At 43.3% G+C, this 19,221-nt stretch overlaps 1 protein-coding gene across 1 annotated transcript; it reads left to right on the forward strand.

Moving 5' to 3' along the window:
* The first annotated feature begins 892 nt into the window (after positions 1-892).
* On the forward strand, positions 893-18,649 carry pkdccb (protein kinase domain containing, cytoplasmic b). The gene is made up of 7 exons (XM_056426442.1): positions 893-1,600; positions 2,308-2,439; positions 4,491-4,762; positions 5,041-5,120; positions 5,433-5,540; positions 8,565-8,741; positions 9,127-18,649. Exons 1-7 carry the CDS (start codon positions 953-955, stop codon positions 9,231-9,233), a joined length of 1,524 nt encoding a protein of 507 aa, XP_056282417.1. The 5' UTR covers positions 893-952; the 3' UTR covers positions 9,234-18,649.
* Positions 18,650-19,221: the final 572 nt, after the last annotated feature.

Here is a 19,221-nt window from a genome sequence, read left to right on the forward strand (position 1 = left end):
GCAGAGCCATGAACTGGATACCACACACACACACACACACACACACACACACACACACACACACACACACACACACACACACACACACACACACACACACGTTTAATGAGAGGCTGAAGAGAGGGTGTTTGGCTTCTGGCTGTACGGAGGTGACAGCCATGGTCATGTCCTGTGTCAGATCTCTGCCACTGAGCAGTGATGCAGAGAGAAACGCTTCAATACAGCCTCAGTGCTGTCGTACAACCGGTGAAACACAGTTGGATGAATAATAAATACGCGACAGGACATCTAAAAAAGACTGTGTGTAAACAAAGATCATTGTTTGTATGTAAACATGTGCAAACCTGGTGTTACTATAATGCTTCTGACCAGTAATACATCCACCTCTGAGTGTTTCTGAAGACATAAAGGTGTTTTGCTGCCACCTGTTGGACAGATGACGAAAGTGACATAAGTCCTCTGTCTCTGCATAATAATAACTTTTAAAAAAGCTGTTTCATGTTGAACAACATAACACTATAATTGTGTCATAATTCTATAAATGAACCAACCTGTCAATTTAAATAAGTTTCTTTATAATGTGTAATCAAAATGTAAGTTCGAATGTAATGTTACCTTCTGTGTGTTAAAAAACAACAACCATATAGTTAATTATTCCTACACTACACCCTCCTGAATGCTGTGTTGTAAAAGCAGCCGCTGAGGCGCTTTAACACGCGCATTATGTGACAACATGAGGTCGAGCTCTCCTGCGAAGTTGTTCAGCTGGTGTAAAGTTACGAGCGGACAGGACACACCTCCAGAGGGAGTTCCCGGGGAGGTGGAAACAAGGAGCTGATCACTTCTGCTGGGCAAAAGTCAGGAGACCTTCTAGTTGGAGCTGATCGGTCGTCGGAGCCTGAGGCCGTGCGCGTCTTTCCAGCAGCAAGGAGCTGTGCCACGGGAGGAAAACATGCCCGACATCGGAAACTCTTTACGCGCGGCTGCCCTCCTGGCTTTCGTGGTTCTTTCTATTCTGGTGTCACTCTTGATTAGCAGCGTGCAGCAGTTTGGAGCGAGAATATCTGACTTCTCCAACGCAACTGTTGCTGCTGATGAGAAGGAGTTCGCCTCCCTCCGCGGGGCGTTGATTTACCAGCTCAACGAGAGGCGCAAAGAAATCATTCCGCTGCTTTTACCTGTTTCTGATGATGATGATGATGATGATGATGATGAGGGTGGTGATGAAAACGGACTACCCGGGGAACGCCGCTATTCTCTTCTTAATGACCAAATACAAGACTCAATGTTGGATTCCAGTCTGTGGAATGAGATCACGCATGGCTCCAGGAAAGCGCATATGGATGACATGGATTGTGACTCTCTGGTGGACATGCAGGCGGTGGAGATTCTGGGGTCTGGATACACCAAACTGGTTGTCAAAGTGAATCTAGCCGGAGGTCAGCCGGTGGCGTTAAAACTCGTCAACGAGCAGGGGATAGACATGGGAAAGTGCGTGGAGGATTTTAAAGACCTTCGAGGCTGCCGAGAGCTCGTTTCTTACAAGCTGAAGAAAGAAATAGTCCTGTTGCAGAGGCTGCAGCATCCGAACGTCATTAAGGTAAAGTGCTCCCTCGGCCTGCCTTGTGTGCAGACTTTTCAAATAGTGTTATACCAGAATAAACTTAAGGATAGGCTACTATCCAAATGCCAAAGCAAGATAATAGACAATGTATGTGAATAGAAGGTTGTTGGAAAGTATAGAGCATTAGAAGTGCTGCTCACTTTACAACACTGGCGCTAATGCTGGCATATTAGAATTAAAAGTTTCCATAATCCATGTCGGCCTTCCCCTACTCACATTTTCCTTTGTCTCAAACACACTGAACTGGATGAAAGGCCTCACTGGCTCTGCAGGACCTACCCATGTAATTAAATTAAATTCACTGACCCTCTTGTGACCTTTGGGTCCAGTTCGTCAAGAGCAGACAATGTGCCTCTGTCCCCTCCACAATCCCTGGTTGCATCTGAAACCCCCACAGAGTTTATTCACTCAAATCATTACAGCCCAATTTAGAACTAGTTTTGAATTGAACCGGAGAGTGTGTTTCTCCCGCAGTCGTGTGTGTGTGTGTGTGTGTGTCTTAACAGCTCAACCGAGTGTGCGCTGCAGAGTGCACGGTTGGAACATCGCGTCCTCTCGATTCACCCCGACGACGAGAACCGAGAGACACTTTCTCCACGACATGTTGTAAAACACATAATGATCCTGTTCCTGTTTGTGCTGTACTTCACTCACTAACTCCCAGTTATTCTACACCTCCACAGCTCAAAGGTCACTGTGCAGGAAATGCAAGAGGAAGAGGAGGAGAGGAGGGAAGAGTTACGGTCATTCTGGAGCAGGGGAATCCTCTCCAGATGATCCAGCTGCTCCAGAGTCCCTGGGAGGACAGGTTCAGGGTAAGCGTGTCAGTTCCCGCTTCCAGCTGTCGATACACATGCTCTGTCATTTATCCGTTGCGCTACGGCATTCACGGGAAAGGCTCAAGGTCTCCCTCGCACATATTTGCGCGTCATGCGTATGCAAGCCTCTCGCTCCTCTTGGCACGAGAGGAGGAGGTTGAAAGATGAGGGAGGCGGACATTTGAAACTCCTGGAGGTCTGACATCTGTCCCTCAGTGTGTCTGATCAGGCCGTGGTTGGAATGGAGATGGGTCCTGGAGTTAATCCACTGCAGGCTCGGAATGCCATGTCATCACACACACACACACACAATTTTAGTCAGCCCCCATCACAGATATGCTCCCAGTTGGAGTCAACGGAGCCTGAATTTGGTGTGTGTGTGTTTTTGTGCATGGATGTCTTTGAAAGGGAAAAGAAGAGTGAAAGACTTTTGTATTATCAAAAGTAACATCACAGTCTGCAAGTATCATCTCAACTAGGGGCCTCATTTTGCTGCCTCACCCAAATAGCCGTTCATAATACCCTCCTGGAGCTGCTCGGCCCTTTTCAGCTTGGTTGCATCTGCGCAAACTACAGTAATCCGGGGGTGTTCGGTTTCGCCCGGCTCTGTTATTACAGCGCTGCCATCCCACCAAGTGACGTCCGAGAGACTCTGAGCATTACCTAACACTGCAGCTATGTTTGTCGTGTGACAGAATCATGTCATGCTCGGTCAGTGCGTGGCTAATGCCTTGTGTTGCCTTTAGTTGCTTACTTATTTTCCCTTTCTGTTTTATTGTAGGATTTAAAGAGTACTATTAAAGCAGTCCCAGGAAATGGGTCCGGAAGGTGAAACGCCTTAAAAGAGAACGATGCAGCGCTTCTGCAAGATTTGAAGTTGTTATATTTTACCATGTTTTGCAATTTATTGACATTTAATTACATTTATCAAATGTGTCGCCTTTTTATATAGGAAAAGACAAGTCTACGTTTAGCTTGACCACCAAGAATGTTTTAGTTATTCCAGCATTTTGTTAAAGGCTTTAATTTGACAACAAGTAGCAGGAAGTTGGAGGGAAGCATGTAATCCACTAAACTCTGTTAAAAACACAACAACTAACCCCAGTTCTGGAGCCACAAGCAAGGCTGCAAGTAAAGTTTTTATCACATTACTGATTTAATGAGATATTTAAAAAAATTAAATAATAATCATATAACTCTTTTTTGTAATAAAAAATGAAGGGAAAAAATCCATAATCTAGGTTTTCCATTTAGATTTCTTTCCAGTTTTTTTTCTCTTCTATGATAGTTAGCTGAATACTTTTGGGTTTGGGGGCTTTAGAGTATTATGATGGGCATTTTATTAATTACAAATGGTATGCCCCAACAGATTAATCAATATATGGTACTCTGATTAAAAAATTGTGTAATCTGATTTAACCTATAAAATGTCCATTTAACCCTCCTCTTACCTTAGGGTAAATTTGACCCCATTCAATGTTTAATGTCGGTGTTCTTTGGGGTCAATTTGACCCCAGGCTGTTTTTCACTGTCAAACATATAAGAAATATCAACTTTTTTATATATTTAAAGGGCTATTTAGGTAGTCAACAAACAAACATAAAGTACCTCACACTTAAACTTGGAAAACAATATTAATTCTAATAATTTTCTGGAGGTTTTAATTGCTGGGTTCAAATTGACCCCAAGGGTAAAATATGTCAGTAAATATAAAGGTAACAGGAGGGTTAAACATTGAATGGGGTCAAATTGACCCTAAGGTAACAGGAGGGTTAAAAGCTGTCCTGAGCTTAAGGATACGTCTTTAAATTACAAAAAAAAATATTAAATTTGAAATGAAACGAAACAGCAAAAAATGACCAAATCCCCACATGGGAGGGGTGGAGGCAGTGAATGTTTAGCATTTTAGCATTTTTACAAAAATATTTTTTGTGACAAGGTTTTCTGAGCTTCAAGGACAACATGTTCCTCTTTGACTGCGTTCCTGTGCATTTAAACAAATGCTCATCGATCCTGATCCGGTTTTGGCATGTCTGATCTCCTCCCAGGTGTGTCTGGACCTGGTCAGGCTCCTCCACTTCCTCTCCCAGTCTCCTCTGGGCTCCGTGGCTCTGTTGGACTTCCAGCCCCGGCAGTTTGTCACCGTGGCCGGCGAGCTGAAGCTCACGGACCTGGACGACGCCAGCGCCAAGGAGACCTCCTGTCGGATGGACGTGGACTGCACCCTCCAGTTCCCACACAGAAACTTCACCCTGCCCTGCTCGTCCCGGGGAGTGTGTGAGGGCCTGAATGAGAAGAGGAACATTTACAACGCCTATAGGTAAGAGAAGTGACAGTTTTACTGCGTGTTAAACGTGTGATGGATGGATGGGGCAGCTACACGGACGATTGCTTTAACGGGCCCAGTCGACTGCGGGTAAAGACGTGCAGCTGGAAATAGTTTGGTGCGTGAGGTGTACTGAATGAATTGGTGGACAAAAATATAGGACATCTTTATGGACCGTTTGCGATGAGACGAGTCGTGTTCTGAGGGAACGATGTGATGGGGCGTGTCTGTCTTTCTGTCGGTTTGACTGTGTTGTCTTTGTCTGGCCCCAGGTATTTCTTCACCTACCTGCTGCCTCACCAGGCCCCGCCCGGCTTCACACACCTGGTAGACCACATCATGAACTCCACAGGTGAGGACGAGAGATGTCTTGACATGACGGGAAGCTCACTTATTGGAGATCAGAAAGCGAATCACTCCATTATTGCAGTCGTGTAATGGCATGTCTCGGTAGAAGTCCTTTTTTTTAATGAGCTCGACATGATGCTTCCTGACATGTAACAGGGGGATGAATACAATATCTGTTGAGAAGACGCCACTGGGATTAGACCAGAGTAGCCGAGCCAGGGAAAAACAAATCATCCATATTGGGTAGTATGACTTTGTGCCTGAAGTCAGTTAGATCTTTTACCAGATTGTAATGTGTGTGTGTGTGTGTGTCCAGGGGAGCTGAAAGCTGACATCAATCAAACGCTGGAGGCCTTTGAACATATCCTCCTCCTCTACAAGTCTGGCCTGCACCTGGACAACCTGCCTCCATCAATAATCAGAGGTAGGACTTGGTGGAATGAAGGCTGCTTCTTAGAAACTACAGTGGGCCCCGTTGTAGGCCCCGTTCTCTTTGGACAGAATGCTTGGTTCTTTTTTCTCCCTTTTTTTAACTCTATTTTTTTAACAAAAATTAATAAAAAAATGTTTTAAAGAAAACTCACACAGCATTCACCTCTGTTTTCATTTTTTATCTTTCAAAAAGATGAAGGGGGGTGTTTCTCCCTCTCCGGCTGTTTTGACAGGTTTATTAGAAAGCTGGAATGAGGGGACAAGACCAACGAAGTGGGATTAATCCTGCATGTCTCCGGCTCAGAAAGAACAGAAAGTTCATTTTTAAAAAGCAGTGCTGGCAGACCGCAGTTCTTCTGTTTAACCTTACATGGTCATCAGAGAGTTTTTCTCCAACTTTGAGTTATTTCCATAAAAACATGAATCCTTCCAGAATAGTACTTTTTTAAAGAAGCGTTTGGTCCCATTTCTGTATTTTTTTTTAGAAGTCCTTCACTTTTCTTCACTTCAACTCGCCTCCACTCACAGCACCGCGGCCCCCCTCCGTCCCCTCCCGCCATTCCTCTCAACTCTATGAAATATTAATAACAGAATGGCTGGCTGCGTTCCTGTGGTGAGATTTTCCGTCCCCCCAGATGCTGGACTGTTTATATAGCAGCGCTTTGTGAATTTAATCACAGATTCAGGGGTAAAGAGGCCTGGGCGCTGAGGCTGACACCAGGAGGGAATGTTCTTGCTTAACAAGGAGGTGCCATGAGTCAACCCTGCTGCTACTTAGTGTGTGTGTTTGTGTGTGTGTGTTTGATAAGACCCCCAGAGTTGTGTGTGTGTGTATATTATTACTATATTGTGGGTTTTGTTCAAACAGAGGTGTTTCTTGTGTGGAGGAAAATTCTGTTTACGTATTTAAATTCTGTTTAGTTTCAAGTTTGACATGTTGGCAAATACACACATTAATGTTCATGCCTAGACTCAGATGAGATGATTAATACCGCTCTTCATACAGTGTCTGTCTGAAACATGCAGCTACCGCCAGCAGCCGGTTCGACTGGAAAAAATCTTGCTTGTCTCTATCCAAAGGTTAGGGAGTCTGCCTCGCAGCACCTTTTAATATCATATCTTATCCGATATCTTATTTATTATTTTTTATAAATTAAATACATTATTTATTTATTTATTTATTATCGTATTTATTTAAGTCTCTGCTGGTTGTCCATAAATCCTTAAGAGGTTACTGCTACCAGCCAAGATATAATCCAGCACATAACCCCCTGTTAAAGGGGAAAATATTGTACTTTATTATACTTTTTTGCAATTTAGATATTGTTCTGATTTAAACAAACAAGATATAATGTGTTAGTTAGTGAGCTTTAGAGGTGGATTTATATCCCGTTAGAGCCACGCTGGGCTAACTAGCTTCTGCGATGCTATTAATCTCTACGTCGAACTCCAATCAAAAGCCAATCGGCACATTACCCAAAATGTCCAACTGTTGGTTTAAATGATAAAACAACCAGCCGAGAAAACAAAACACACATGGGCTCATTAATATGTAATATAATATATTAATATGTTATTATACATTGGTTATTACACATTGGTTATGTGGATGTAACTTCTTCACAGCTGAGAGCACTTGTGATTTGATGGCAGAGGAGTTGTGTGCAAAAAGGCAACGGTTGAACTCCTAAAGCACTGCCATAAAAATATCCTTTTAAATGAATAAGAAAGCTTGTTTTCCCGTCGCTCGTCTGCAACACAAAGAGCGTATATTCATACGCATCTGTCTCCTCGGCAGCTGAGGCCTGCCACCCTTTTGCTCCCCAACAGGCCTACATTTTTTTCTCCCCTGAGAAAGATTCTCGAAACACTCCGTCTCCTTGTTCCCTTTGCTCCAACCCAGAAGGCAGATCCTCGTGTCCTTTTCCTCTTGACAATACCCCCACACACATACAGCAGCTCCTGCCATTTAGGAAGGTTAACAGTTTGTAACAGTGTGTGCCTCCTCCTCCATGCGGGCTCACAGACTCGGCTTTTGTCCCGTGTGTGTGTGTGTGTGTGTGTGTGTGTGTGTGTGTGGAGCAGGAGATTTAATACCAGACCCTCATGAAGTCTGACTGAAAGAGTTATAATGATTAATGTCACACAAATGTTCAGGAAGGTGGAGGGAAGAGATTTTTCATTGTGGAACAACAAAGCAGCTCGTTAGAGAAATAAAAAGCTCTAAATGCTGTGCAACTGTTTCTATCTTTGGCTTTTTGAAGTTCCAGTTTCTGAATTTCACAGTTTCTGAATTTCACATGATTTTATGCTTTTCTTTAATGCTTATAAAAGTAGATTTAATATATATTTAGGCTTTGGACGGAAAAAAGATGCTATTTGAAGCCATCATCTGGAACGTTATAATTTAAAGATATGTTCCACTATTTTTTTAAACCAAACAATTCAGAGAATATTTGTGAGATTAACCAATGGAAATAACCGTTAGTTGTATCCATATTTGTCATAAACGCTGATAATGATAATTAAAAGGTAAATCTGAAGGTTCATGTTTACATGTACATGCATGAGATATGAAACAATATTTAGTTGGAAACTATTTACATGATACATATATACATTCTTAATATGCTATATATATATATATATATATGTGTGTGTATATGTATACATCCTACAGGACACAAAGGTAAATGACGACCTTATTTGTGTTGTTCAATCTTGATAAAACACAAACTAGATCCTTTCTGTTTCTAATGTCCACAAGACAATATCATCAATGTAACAGCAAACATATGTTAAAGTACCTTTTTATATTTTAAACCTGTCAATCAAAACTATCTTGGGAATCCCTTTTGAGTCAGAAGAGTTCTGTCGTTTCATGACAAAGATGCTGTATCTTCACCTTCAACCAGTTTTCCTCGTTGTTCTTATCTGTGTTCTCTTTCTTTGATTATTTCAACATCTTTCAGTGGCATCACATGTCTTGACGTTTCTTTTCCTCCTCTATGGCTAGATTTCACCGTGATGCGTGGCATGGGGACCTCCGGGAACGCGGAGTACCGCTGCTGGCCGTCGTACAGCCAGGAGGGCTGCGTGCTGTCGGTCCACAGCGCCAGAGAGGGGGCGCTCATCTGTAACTCCCATTCTCAGTGCAACAGCTTCACGCTGACCGGCCGGAAGACGTGGACGGGTTAGTCAAACTCCTCCTTACGTCTCCTCTGCCTGGAAGGTTGTCAAATGTCTTTCTTTTTTTCGATCAAATTGCTGGTCTTACGAATGTTTTCCAGCTCACTTTAGTCTGTAAAAGTCATTACACAAATTAAATCCGCCCGATACTGAAAGCCCTCTGTAATAAGCGTGTAATTACCCACAAAATCATGTCGCACTAAGACTGCTGAGTAAACATAGGCAGGCGCTGCTCTCTTAATCTTTCGCTGAAGCTTTTAAATGTTGAAATGTAGACGGTTATTAAGTACATCAAGTTAAGACATGCTTTGTTATTGAAGTTGCTGATGTGTTGAACATGCCTCTTTTTTTCTCTCTCGCTCTTATTTTTTTGTTTCCGTGCTGTGCAGGTCGGCTCCTCGCCTCCTTCAGGAGCAGCTTCAGTCATCTGGTGCCCGATGGGACATCAGAGGTGTATGTGAAGAAAAGCAAACCTCCCGAAGCTTCAGCGGCGTGACGCGAGGACCCGGCGGAACGATCCAGCTTCGATCGGGCCGAGCCAGGCGAGAGATGAAACGCAACGCGCGGAGCGTCGCTCTCGAGATGACCTCCTCCTCCTCCTCCTCGCGAGCGCGTCCGTGGATTTGCAGGAGGAGCGTAGAGGCCGGGGCTGAGGAGGCGTTTGAAGTGAGGCAAGTGAATGTGATGTATTTATAGGGCTTCTGCTCAGTGACTGTTTGATCTGCTTGCCAGCTCACTGCCTCTGCCAACTGCTATTTAAAGGGATTTCCCTTCAGGTACAATTAAGGAGGGAGAGCCTTGTGCCCCCGACATGTTTTTCTTCTTCTCGACCATGTCTTTATTTGCCATGTGTGTTGGCTTTCGTTGTGAAGCCGGGTCCCCCAGTATGATTTTGACGCCAAAGAGGTAATAAGAACAGCCGCTGCAGCTCAGCGTTTGAAGCCTGAGGACGAGAAAAGAAAACAAGCTCTTATACAAATACACTTTGATGTTAATGCGATGAGGTTGTGGCTGTTTTTTCATGGTTCCTTGGCTAAGCTGCGCTGTGGTATGAGATGGCAACAACCATGTAAGCATTTCCACATTAACAATGAGCAAAGTTGATAAAAACCATTCCCGAGCATTCTGTTTCTACATCCTGTACTTTCGTAAACTTAGTTAATATTGCTTAGTGCATACATATTTATATGATCAAATGAAATGTAATTGCTCTTACATGATTGTGCATTTTAGCTTACGTGCACCTTGTGGGTGAAACTTTTATTTTCAATGAAAAATTATTCACGTCAGTGTTTTTTTTATACTTCACTTATTGTAATTGTACAGTTTTACAATGTTGTAATATAAATGTATCGTTTCTACCTTTTTGCTGTGGTTGTCAAATGCTTTCTGAAAATGTGATGAGGTATAACTACCAGCCTGTTTATTTCTCATTAGCACCTTGTGTGTGTGTGTGTGTCAGTGGGGGAGGTGGAACTTGCATGTGTATAGTGACCTGTCTTTGTGTGTGTTTTAAGTCCTTTATCTGCTCACGTGCCCCCACATCTACAATCTGTAGCCCATCTGAATGAAACCTCCGGTGCTCCGCAGAGTTTGCACAATACCAGAGGAATGCATTCAAATGCCACGTCATGCTGAGCTCATTATGAGCCTTAATTAATCCATGTAAATGAGCTTACCTACCTTCCCTTTCTCATGGGGAGAGAGGGGGCATTACTGAGAGACAAAGGCAGTCATCGGGACAATCGGAGCTCAATCTGCGGTTTGCACACGAATGGGCTTGCCATCTGTGCCTGCCAGGAGGAGCACGGGTGAGGTTGAGATAAGGGGCGAACTGCAGGGTGGCAGGCTGAAGCATCGGTAAAGTCAGGAGTAGTAGCAGCCACAGAGTCTGCTGGGAGAGAAAGAGCAGACCAAATACCAGCAGTATCCTGATATGAGCCAGATGCTTTTGTACTCCCACACTCTTCACATATTTACTCTGAGTGTCAGGTGGGGAATCTTATTGAAGAAGGACAAAATAATGTAAAAGCTATGTATTTTGTCAGAAAAACATAAACATATCTTTGATTTGCCGACTTTAAAGGGCGCGTCCTGTCTAGAAATTACACGTTTATAGCTGAGACACCGGGGAGGCCTCAGGGTCTTCTGTGCCTCATGTTGGCCCCTTGTTGTCTGGACAAAGCTGCTGATTAGAGTCTGATTGTGGAGATAAGAAGTCTGAGTCAGATTAGGAAAGAACAAACCAACTCAGTGGACCAACACAGCAGGTCTGACTCGAGGATGGTGGTGAAATCATCCCCCACAAGATGTTTGTTTTATTTGAGCTTTTGTAAATAGACTTAAAACCTCAGGCAGACCTGCTGTGTTGGTCCACTGCAGATAATAATAATCTACATTGTATGTTTAAAGGGATATTTTTGGAGTTGTGTTTTTTACTTTCTTGCAGAGAGGTAGATCCTGATGACTCTCGTGTCCGTGCGGTTGGCGTACACGATCATGTTTTCCCGAGCACGACCCGTCCTACTCTGCCTCTCCCATTGGCTTATCCTGATATTCTTACCCGAACTAACCAATCAACAGAGGTTACGAGTACTAGCCAATGGGAGCCATTCTGAAAAATAATCTACCTAAAGTAAAGGTAAGCGTAGCAGTTTCTTTTGTACAGATTAGTTAAAAAGAATAAAAAGACACATGTTAATGTGAGCTCTAGAGCTGCTGGTCGTGGATTTTGTTAAACTTTTACAGAGCCAGGTCGACTGTGAACCTGTCTCCAGTCTTTGTGCTGAACTAACTGGCTGCGGCTTCACAGAGGGGCCACTCTTCTCATCTAATGCTCATTAAGGAAACGGCGTTCACCCAAAATGTCAAACTTTTTCATTTGTCTATTTTCTTTAGTCTACAGATTTACGGTTCGGCGTCTACAGTTAAACGCAACAAAAGTAGCTCGCTGATAGATGAATAGCCGACTCGGTGAACTGGTCACTCAAAACGTTTAAAACATTTATGAACAAGTAAAGTCTCCCCAGTAATAACAGTGAAGACGCCTCAGTCCCGGTGATGAGCTTTACTTTAATAAAAAGTCCAGCTGCTCCTCCTCCACGTCGACTGGTTGGTCTCGACACTTCTTCTGACCGAGCTAATGGATGTTCTGGCTTTGCCGGCAGCTTGCACATGTGTTATGATCAAATGCAGAGCAGTGATTGTAAAATGTCGTTTATCTTCACAGTTCAACAACACATAGTTGTTCATGTTCCTGGGTGAATCATCGGCGTCAGAATCCGCGGTGGTTTCCGAGAAGGTATTCACAGCATAGCTTTTGTATTCTCAGTTGGGTCTGAAAGTATTCCCTTTCTTCCCTCTGACTTTGTTTATTTAGCTGGAAATATGTGGGGAGGTTGGAAGGTTGAGCTGCTCTGAGCCTGTTTGTTTTCTCATGAAAGTCATTTTTTTTTGTTTAGGGATGTTTTCATATCTGCATCGTGGTGAAACTTTGACAACATCATGTGGTACTGCTCTCCTGATGTTCATGTGTGGTACACTGGTCCTCTGTTTTTAACCATGTAATTGACAAGTTGGTCTTTTATTTTTTATGTTTAAGGTTCAGCGAATGAGCGGGGGAGGAGAGAGTGTTTTTATTTTTTACCCGCCTCCATACCCTTCCATTTCTGTTTTTTTAAGTTTCCAGTTTCACCCGACTTGTTTCCGTCGGGTTTTATTCATGACCTCCATCTGGAAATAATATATGTTCATGAAAACAAGCCATCAGCAATTTTAGGGAAGAGTTGTGTGGGTGTGTGTGTGAGAGAGAGAGAGTGCGGGGAGGGGGACATTAGGGGCCTCTTCTGTAGGGTTCAGGCTCAACCAATGTAGCAGTTTTAGTGCAGTGAGAAAGACATGTCTCAGTAAGCTAAGGACCCAAGCTTCCAACCTCCTCTCTTAAAATCCTGCTGCAATGCATTTGTGGTCTGGCTTAAGTCTTTGATTCCAATGCAAAGTTAGTCATCAAATGTAAGAAACCGCAGTTGCTGGGAGAAATTACGTGTCGGGCAGGTCTTTGGCAAAAGGTTTGACCTTGGCTCGGTCTAAAAATATGCATTAACTCGGTGAAAGCCGGCATAGTTCTGCAGGAAAGAAGATCTGGCTTGTGTTTAAGTCGCTCACGGGAGCGTATGCAGCCTGTGGCGGCAGAGATAGAGCAGATATTCATCGACTCCAGGCTCGCAGAACACTTCTGTGCCTGTCTGCCGCCTTGGCTGCAGTACACAGGAGACCGGCCGGTCACACCTGAGAGCCTCTGAAGAGTAGCCAGACATTTAGCCGAGCACAGAGCCTTCTTAGTTTGCGGGTCGCTGTCTGTATATCTAACTGTCTCACTAACTATTTGCTTGTCTGACTGGCGCTGATACGATCTCTTCCAGAGCCATAATGGCTTTAGCAGGCCCTGAAGGAGAGAGAGCAAGTAGGTGTGTGTGAGGGTTCTCATTTCTGGCTATCTGTGGGGGTGTGGGGGGAGGGGGGGGTTGTTGGCTGGATCATGTTTTAGAAAGCCCTGAAGTTAACCCCAGTCAAAAGGTTTATGCCGACCACTAAAGCCACAGAGGCATCTTGAAAGGTGCAGTAGCTCGGCGTTGTATCCAGTGACATCTCCGTGGTGCATAGTTCCCCGGTGTGAAGTGAAACTGCAGCGTTGCACTGCAGCTATTTAAACATCAGATATTCACGTAGGTGTTTTCTCCCCACTCAAAGTCTGAGCTTGGTGGAATTGCAAACCCCCTTTTTTTGGTTATGAGATCCCCACATGTTCTTCTGCCCTGCATTCCCTCCGACTGCAACTCAGCAGCAGTCTGGGTCATTTTTCTTTTGAACCTCCTCTTCTCCTCCCCCCCCCCCCCCCCACACCTCTCTTCCTTACCAGTCCATCCATCATACAGAGTGTCTGGAGCCTCCTTTCACCCCACCCGTCCTCCCCTGTTGCTGGCTGCTGCCCTCCCTCTCTGTTTGAAATGCTCCTTCAGGCCAAAACCTCCACAGTTCCTCTATTAATGTCGGCCTCCGCCGCTGCTGTTAAATGGTTCCACTCCGTAGCTTCAACCCTCCGTCAGTGTCCTCCTCCTGCCAATCTTCCACTGCGCCCATCTTTCTTCTGTCACAGCCCACAACTGCTGGGAAGCATCTGGAGTTTCCCCCGTCTTTCAACTGGCTGAGACCTGAGAGCAGGGCTGCTGAGGATCTCTCTCTCTGTGCGTGTGTGCGTGTGCGTGTGTGTGTGTGTGTGTGTGTGTGTGTGTGACTAAAACTGCTGTTCAAATCAAAGTGGCTGCCTTTTGTTGCATGCTCTGGAATCCCCTTCGTCACACCTCGGCCGTTTCTCAGCGGGGGGGCTACTGCCCCCAGCCAGAGGAAGACTTCCCTCTTTACAGTTAATCCTCTACCGGAAATACACCATAACCCCCCCCCCCCACCCACCCCCACCCCCTCTGACCCCCATCTGACTCATTCAATTAAATGTATGGCTCCCTGCATTCAGGGCATTTAATTCTAAAACAAAACAAGGTTTTTTTTCCTTCCCAATTTAAATTCCAAAACACACAGACATGGTTCGCTGTCGTGTGAACTCAACTTTACATTTTACCCACGATTAACAAACATCCTGCTCACATTAATCTAGTTGACTTTTTAAATGGTTTTACTGGGACAGCCATTATGAGAAGAGGAAGGAAACCCTTCATCGCGGTCAAAAAGACACTTTATTCATATATTTGTGTATTCTTTAACTTGTAAATATACAGTATTGTATATACATTGTTAATGTTGCCATTTTACATTTGCTACTAGGCTATATTTAGTTGTGTCTGACACAGACAGGACAGCGGTGTCTTTTAATCCTGTGAGATGAGCAAAAATAGTCGACCTGACAGTGATGTAAAAATAATTTCATTATAACTGCGTTCGCGCTTCTTTGGCACAATGAAGTGCAGCTTCAGATGCTTTGTGCACGTTGTTAAACCTGGGGAAGCTGTGAAGAGAGCTCTTTGCCACAAGTCCCCAATTAGGGTTCTGCCCACACAGCCATAAAACAGTTAGTGGAATCATTCAGTGGCTGTTAGATTTAACACTATTAAGAGTTCATTAGTACCTGCATACACAACTGCTCCTGCATGGGAGGATCATTAACATATACCTGTTAAAGTATAGGCCAGAGGCCTTTTCACTCATATTCATTTTGGGCCCTCTGTAATAAATATAGATATATACATGACAAGCATTTTATGAGTACATCGTAACTGATGTTTGAGATGGTCCAAACAACCCAGGTTTAAAAGTATTCAATTCAATCGTCACATTTCAATGAACTACAAAAATGACATCTATAAAACAATCAAACCTTAAATTGCAGTATGGTGCTGAACATGCAGCACTATACACATCAAGACACATGCATTACATTGCATATCGGTTTACATTGCATTGAACGTGTTGGCACTCCGACAAATTAACATCAGACATCATCCACAAAGGAAATGCAGGTGAATATGAAATTATATGTGAATGTGTGCCATGCAAAAATACACCCGAGGATAAAAAGTAAAACACACTGCTGTTAAGTCATGTTTCTATTAACATATAACATTAAGTAATAATACAACAGAATGTGTACAAAATAGTGTGAGTAAAAAACAACTAATATTAACCTCATCTAATTTACTATATATAGAGGGGAGACAGTTTTGGGGTCAGGAAAAAATAATGAGCCGACAGGTAAAAGTACTTTTAATTCCTCCCGTAAATGAAGGCGGGTGCACTGAAAGAAAAGGGAGGCAACTTGTTGAGCGACTGACACAGGGGAGAGAAAGAAAAACATCTGTAGCAAGGGAGAGGGGTTAAAGGTCGACCGAAGCACTGATGGAGAGATGAAGTGAAGAGAAAGGCCAACTTATTAGAGAGGCCACCATGTATTACGTATACATTTGAATGATTTTAGACCTGTGTGCAGCGGCTGACACCGTAGATCACGTCATTTTAATGGATGGCCTCAAAACCTGAGTTGCCATCAAGGAAGCTGCACTTGACTATAGTTGTATTCTTACATTTTACAAATAACCTACTCGGTCACCATGCTAATTACTCGTCTTCCAGAAAACTCACATTACCTGTGGTGTACCACAAGGTTACATTTTATTATCTACATGCGTCCACTCGGCCAAATAACTCCAACGACACAACGTCTCCGTTCATCGCTCTGCAGACGACACACAGATTCACCTCCGGCTGTGACCCGGTGACCCGGTGACCCACACAGTCTGAGAGTCTCTCTCTCACATTAACTGTTGGATGGAAGAAAACCTTCAGAAGTCATATTGTCCAGCTCCCCTTTCTGCGGATGCCTGTTGCCAGAAACCCGGGAGCTCTGTTCTCTCAGCGAAGCTTTAAATCAGAGATGAAATGAAATGTCCAGTAAATTAAGAACCATCTCCAGAATTAAACCCACACCGTCTCTGAGCTGGAAAAGGCAATTCACGCACTCGTTTCCTCTCGACTCGACTGTAACGTCCTCCTGTAAACCAAACGTCTCCACCTACTTCACAAACGCAGCAGCTCGGCTCCTGACTGGTTTTAACAGACGGCATCACATTACTCCGGTTCTGCCTCTCCCTGTGTGTGTTAGAATGGATTTTACTGATCACTATTAAAGCCCGCCTGGGTCTGGCCCCGAGCTACTTTGTTGGAACGTTAGCCGCATGTGAGCTCGCAGCCTCAGATCCTCGCTGGGCCCTCCTGGCCGTTCAAAAGTCGAGGCTTGAATCAAAAGGTGACCGTGCTTCTGCTTCAGGGCCCCTCGACTTGCCCGAGGAGATAAGGCTCGCAGAATCAGTGACCCATTTTTATAGTATAATGGCTTTAAGTGAGTCCTTTACTTATTGTGTTCCTCTCATTTTGTTTCATCAATGTATGTATTTGTTTTCTATTCCTTTTGCTCTTTTCTGTTGTTTGAGTTGGTTTTGTCGTGTGTGTGTCTGTGTGTGTGTGTGTGTGTGTGTGTGTGTGTGTTCTATCTAACCAGTTGGACTTTGGGGACTACACAGGATCAGTGCCACGTGAAAAACACACCACACTCGCTTTGAAGGAAATTACAAACGGTCACTGTGCCATCTGGTTTCTGGACAAATCCCAGCGCAGTTATTACGACTTTGATGTTACTTCTTCTCTTTAGATAAAAGGCAGTTTTGTGAAGCCCCTTTATTTAATGTATCAAAGGAAACTGACATGGTTGACCATGAACAACTGCTAAATAGAATTACTTTAAATACACATGCACATAAGCAATGTAAATTATACTTCTGTGGCATTGATGGTAGGCCTACACACTATTATATGTTTTTTGGCAATAGCCTTGAAATTTGCTAAAGTTGAGCCAAATGTTAAATGTATTAATGATACGGAAACAGACATAAGGGCATGACTGTTAAACGCAAATGCTCGACATTTTATATTTTAACCCTCATGTCGTGTTCGGGTCAAATCTGACCGATTTACAACTCATTGTAAATCGATCAGAAATATAGTGTTTTACATCAGATTGCCTCCAGGCCCTATGCTGTGCCCCACACTGGGCAGGTGAACGTATACATTGCTGATCACCTTCATTGACGTTTTAGTTGTTTAGTCAAGTTTGTAACACCCATGGTGTTCCCGGTCAAAAGTGACCGCCATAGGAAATGAATGGGAAACACTGGATTATGTCCATTCATCAGATGGAAAACAGACCCACACATCCACAACCCCCCCTCTCCCACACAAAACACACACACACACACACACACACAGCTCTCAGACTAGTTAGTCTAGCTTTCATGGATGAGGGTGGATGAAAGACTGGCATGTAGCCTTATTCTGTTTTTAAATAATGTGTATTCCTCACAGAAACCTGTCAGTCTGTCTTTACAGCTATCATCTGCAAATGAGAGACATGCTTATAATACCAGACATGCACTAAATGGTCACTTTACTTTTCCTCTGCCAAGAACTAATGCACTAAAGAAATCAGTAATGTACAGAGCCATTGCATACTGGAATGTGCTCCCCTCATATGTGACTCTAACAAGAAATACATGTGATTTCAAAAGGAAATTTAAGGCAGCAATAATCGGAAAGGAAATTATAGTAGATTAGGTTATTATTTTAGGTATTTAAGGTATTTAGGTATTATTATTTTACTTTTAATGTAAATGTTGTTTTCTAAGTCTAAGTGTTTTTGTGAAAATGTATCATGCTGTACTGCATTTTATGTATTTGTATTGTATTGTAATGTTTTTTGCCTGGACCCCAGGAAGAATAGTCTCCACTATGGTGTAGACTAATGGGGATCCTTAATAAACTAAACTAAACTAAACTTTCTAAACATGCTCTTATATGGATTTATATTCAATTCTGGAGATCTCCGCTCTTTCTTTCATTGTAAAGACAGCGTCACAGGTTTGCATGGGTGGTGGTTTTATCTGGAGCCTGGTCCTGCTACTATCAATATTATTATTAGTGGCAATGCAATTAGCATTGCTGCTTTTGTTGTCATTATTATTCTATGGATCCAATGTTTTTTGTTGTTATTTTTGGTCGTCATTTTTTTTAATGCCTACTACTCTCATTATATGAATGATTTTTGTCATATGCATTGAATGTATTGCAACTCTGTTATGATGTTTATTCTGTACACATGACATCTATTGTCCTTCTGTCCATCCGGGGAGAGGGATCCTCCTCTGATGACCTCCTGAAGGTTTCTCCCCCTTTTTCCTGATCCGATGTGAGGTCCCGAACAGAGGATGCTGTGTGTTTACAGATTGTAAAGGCCTCTGAGGCAAATTTGTAATTTTGGGCTATACAAAATAAATTGGATTGGATTGTCCTGCAGCACGTTTCGACGTCTTTAGGGGAGCGAGAAAGACATTTGTTTGTACCTTTCTTCGTTTCACACACACACACACACACACACACAGTTGTACACATTTTTAAACCATACAATCAGGTGTTTGTTATGGTAACTCTATCTCTATCCCGTGCTCATGTGCCCATCCCCCCAGGGGACCCACACCTTCCAGATTGAACAATGCTTCATATCTCCTCACTTTCCCCCTAAATAAACCTTTATTTGTGCCTTGCTTTCATTTGACTCTGAACACAGTGAGTGGGCGACTGATGAGGAGATGTTCTGTCAGAGAGGCTCTGGAACGACTTTAGCGAGATATTTTCAATGTCTGTTGTTAGCATATTTACAGGAGTTATTCATGTAAAACACTGGTCTGAGACGTTGTTTACAGATCAAAAAGGTAATAAATAAAATTAGGTGATGAATGTTTTTGTGTTGATGTAAGAGCAGTTAAAACAGACCGAGCGAATTTGACCGGGAACACTAAAGTAAGGGGGGAGAAACTAACTCGTCAGGAGGGTTAAAAGATCCCCTTGTCTGAGCATAGAATACTAAC

Source organism: Pseudoliparis swirei, chromosome 11, assembly GCF_029220125.1.
Source record: "Pseudoliparis swirei isolate HS2019 ecotype Mariana Trench chromosome 11, NWPU_hadal_v1, whole genome shotgun sequence".
In the NCBI taxonomy this organism is placed as follows: Eukaryota; Metazoa; Chordata; class Actinopteri; order Perciformes; family Liparidae; genus Pseudoliparis; species Pseudoliparis swirei.